General features: G+C 33.5%; 1 protein-coding gene across 1 annotated transcript; it reads right to left on the minus strand.

Annotated features, from left to right (window-relative positions):
* Positions 1-447: 447 nt before the first annotated feature.
* LOC144550935 (ethylene-responsive transcription factor ERF114-like) lies at positions 448-2,858 on the minus strand. Its single transcript, XM_078298689.1, has 2 exons — positions 2,417-2,858; positions 448-1,034 (listed from the first exon to the last, which is right to left on the minus strand). The coding sequence occupies exons 1-2, from the start codon at positions 2,646-2,648 to the stop codon at positions 451-453; spliced, it is 816 nt and encodes a 271-aa protein (XP_078154815.1). The 5' UTR covers positions 2,649-2,858; the 3' UTR covers positions 448-450.
* Between the last annotated feature and the right edge of the window lie 1,551 nt (positions 2,859-4,409).

Consider the following 4,409-nt stretch of genomic DNA (forward strand, 5'->3'; position numbering starts at 1 on the left):
GCCCACTAATTCTTGATAAACTTACAAAATACCCCTACTTTAATTCTTGTCTGTATATTTATAGAATAAGAAAAATCCTGCACTGAAAACACTTTTTTTTTTTCTTGAAATAGAAATATTGCTTTTAATTCATTTGAATCCAGCTGTATGCAACAAGTCCCTCAATTCTTTGTTTTATCCTCTCATTTTCATTCTAGGTATTAGTAGCTCTCCCCAAAATGTTGCACAAAAATATGCTAGTAATATATTCTTCTTCTGATCCCCTATATATGTGTGCTCACACTTCCATTCAAAGTGGAAAATAATTGATTAAGCATATATGTAAAAGAAGGAAAAAGAAAACGAAAAACTAGATTAATTGTGCATTTTGCAATCAACAAAAAGAAAAAAAGAAAAAACTTTCTGCCAAATGAACCAAAATAGTAAAGAAAACCTTTTGTTTCATGATCATCATCTCTTTCGATCCCCATGAGCCCATGCGCTCGACGAAGAAGCTGATGACGAACTAGTACCACCAGCGACACTACTACTTGCACTAGCACTAGCCATTGAAGACGCCATAACTCTCTGAGCAGCACTAGAGAAATCCAGTATCTGCTGGTGAGAGGTAGAAGAAGAAGAGGAAGAGCCTGAAGAAACCCCACTGCCATATATACCAGAAGCCGCATTGTGTATATAAACCTCGTCTCCACTCTGTAGAAGTTGCGCGTATTGCAAAAGGTTGGGATACGCAGTCGACATATGTTGCGGTCGCATTGGTGGCATTGGAGCCTGTTGTATGTGGGTCCCAGGTGTCAGCAATAGTCTGATGTCGGACCGGCCTTGGACTCGCTCAGGAAAGTTAAGTTTTGCTTTGGAGCCCTTGAAGCGCAAAGCAGCCTCGTCATAGGCAATGGCAGCATCCTCGGCCGTGTCGAAGGTGCCAAGCCAGACACGCGCAGCCTTTTTAGGGTCACGGATCTCGGCTGCCCATTTTCCCCACGGCCTTTGCCTCACCCCTCTATAATGCCGTCGCCGTGCCACATTGACTGTACCTGATTTATAGAAACACAACACATATAGTATGTGATAATTATCAAACACTAGAGCTTTTGATTAAGAATTCTGTATGCATGTTTATGCAGAGAACTTATTTTGTCTTAGGTAAACACATTGCAATACTTTCTTAGCAATCATGATATGACATGCATGTAGAGGTTTGCTTGTAATCATGTGCAGAGTTATTCAATGGAGAAATTAAGCAAAATTTGTGCAAAAAGTAGGTATAAATTGAAATTAAGTATGATTGATCGATGCATGTTCTCGCTTATTATGCACGATAGAGAAGTCGATGTATGGTTTTCGGGTGAAACTAACACTTACTAGATGCATGGAAGACACAATGAAGTACTAGCTGCATTCTTTTTTACATTTGTTCATGCTCATTAGTTTGTTCTTTGCCAGATATATATAATGGACTGCTTTTATTACATGTGAAAGCAAGAGGTTTGGAGGCTTCAAAGAGCAAGGGAAAAATAAGCCTCAACAACACTTCTTATAATGGAAAGTTATCAATTAAATTACTCTAGTTGCAGCCTACTTAAGTTTCAGTAAAACATTGATTTGGCTCAATAAACATTTGAGTATATATATGAATGCGCTGCTGTTAAATTTATCAAACCATTTCTTTTAATATATATCGTTGCCGACAAATTGTCGGCCTTCAAAAAAAAAAATTATCAAACCAGAAGAGGCAGATAAATTTATCAGAGAAATAAATGACCATAATTTACTAACTGCAGTCGAATTGATTGTGTAAAAATCACGTCAACACGTGTTACTTTTTATAACCAATTGAAAAAAATATTAAATTAGTTTGCTATGTGTGTTTTTATTCTTTACGCATTGGAGAATTTTCTGTGTCGATCCTCGTCTTGTTCAAATACTTTGTTTTTTTGTCAAACCGCCCGGAGACATATATTTCATTAAGCACATAAAAGCAGTACATCTTGTTCAAATATTTATAGAGAGAGAGAGAGAGAGAGTGTGTGTGTGTGTAACCTCATGGCGTTTTGTTTGATCAAAGTAGCTCCAATCAAATACTTTTTATATATATGCTATGTGTTAGTTAAAGGAAATTTTTTATTTCCATGTTTAAAAATTAAATAGAAGCATCTTACCCTTTTTAGTTTCTTAAGAATTTAAGTTAGGAACGTAGTTCCAAGAGTCAAAAGAAACACTTATATATTATTCCAAGTCTCTTTTTTTCAATATGTTACGCAAATCCCTCACATGCTAATTCATTAGACTGTTTACTAATTCTGATCAATATAATAACCACCCTCAAAAAGAAAGAAGAAAAATGGAGATCATTGACAGAAAAAGCTTAGAGATTGCAAAATCGGAAATTTCATAGAACAAAAATCACACCACATACCTTGTTCTTCCACAGGTACTTGGTTAGGTGTCCCTTCCACATAACCTGTACTGGTAAGATCAGATAGGTTCGGATTCGGTCCAGATTGAACCGGAACAATCGGCTCGGAAGCAGTGAAGCTGGACCCAATAACATGAGCTAGAGCTGACACCATAGCCGACGTGTCATGATCGGCGCGCGTGGTGTAGTGCGAGAAGTACGCGATGGGATCTTCTTCGTGCACTGGTTGCATATCTAATATTTCTTTTTCTTCATTCTTAGTAGACGCTTCCTCTTGCGCTTGCGGTGACAGTGGTCTCTTTCCATGCCTCCGATCCACCTTTGCTAGATGTACTTTTCTTTTTCCTCTTATGTGTGTCAGCTAGTAGAAAAGAGAGATGAGAGGGTGGTAACTGGTGAGGAGATGATAAGAACAGATAAAGAAAGGAGATGGGGGTGCTTTTATTGGGCTACTATTGAGAGATACCTTTCCTCCCTTTTTTTACTCCAGGGATGCTAAACATCACCTTCCTATAATATTATATAACATATTAATACTGTGCATGTGTGTTATAACTAGAATATAAATATAACTAATACAGAATGATATATTTTTATAAAAAAAAAATTAAATTAAATAACATATTAAATAATATCCATACATAAATAAATTTTTGAATGACTTATTTTTTTAACATATTTTCATAAATAAATCTCAAATAAAATTGATGTATTAAATGACAAATAATATTCATTAAATAATATTAAAAAATAGAAAGAAATGAAAACATGACCAATCAATTATCAATCAATTAAAAAAAATTAAATGACATTTAAAAATAGAAATAAAACATGACCAATTAGAATGATGATATAATTTGCATGTGAAACTCTTATACATAAGAAAAATAAAAAAGACGAATAGAATCATAATATTTGATCAGGAATCTAATATTTAATGTGAAATTTAATCTTTTAATCAAAACTATTGGCGAATTAGGACATCAACGTACAATTAGAGGAGCTTGGCTTGGCATGGCATATATAGTGACTGTTTACTACTAATTATTATTTCCTGCTGAAGCCAGTGTTATATTTTTGTAATCTGAATGAGAAATCCGAATAATTCATCATAATTTTAATACATATTATGTTATATATAATTAAGATGAGATTTGATTTTTTTTTTTTTTTTTTTGTACGCATATGATTCTACTATTACAATCAATACACAATTTGTTTGGTTTGGAACGGCTCAACGGGAATCCAAATACAGAGAAAAGTTCAAGAGGGTTAATTTTGAATTTATGAAAAAAAAAAGACTTTTATAGAATCTTCTATTGGAATCATTAAATAAAACCTGACCTTGTCTGTGATGAACATTGACTATATATTTTAGGGTTAGAAAATGCAGCGATCAACATAAGGTAGCACTGCCCAGTGTATTTATAACGATAATAAGTTGACTAAATCCAGTCCATAGACTATATTTCCATGTCAAACAAATTACCCTTAACTTACGGGCCAAAGAGATGTGAACAAATTAAGATAATAGCTAGCTAGAATGTCCAAAATCAGCAAGGACACTAGCATGGACAAATTGATCTTCATTAGCTTACTATATATGTATACAGAGGAGGGTTCAAATGCCTCCATTTTTTGTGCCTCCATCATGCCTCCATTTTTAAAAACTTTAATAACTCAAAATTTAAATCTTAAAATTCAAAATAAAACCGTTGGATATGAACTATATCATTTTATCTATGCACATGTAAAAAATTATGGCATTTCAACTTTGTTTTGATTGTCATCTTGAGCTTGTAAAAATGTATACAAATGTAGATAATTTCTAGACGTTGATTTTTCAACTTATTGATTCATATAAAAGAAAAATCAAAATGTGATAATTTTTTATGGGCACATAGAGAAAATAATATAGATTACATCTAACGGTTTTATTTTGACGTTTAAGTTTTAAACTTTGAGTTATTTAAGTTTTTAAAAATGGAGGCAT

Source organism: Carex rostrata, chromosome 3, assembly GCF_964058835.1.
Source record: "Carex rostrata chromosome 3, lpCarRost1.2, whole genome shotgun sequence".
NCBI classification, from domain to species: domain Eukaryota; kingdom Viridiplantae; phylum Streptophyta; class Magnoliopsida; order Poales; family Cyperaceae; genus Carex; species Carex rostrata.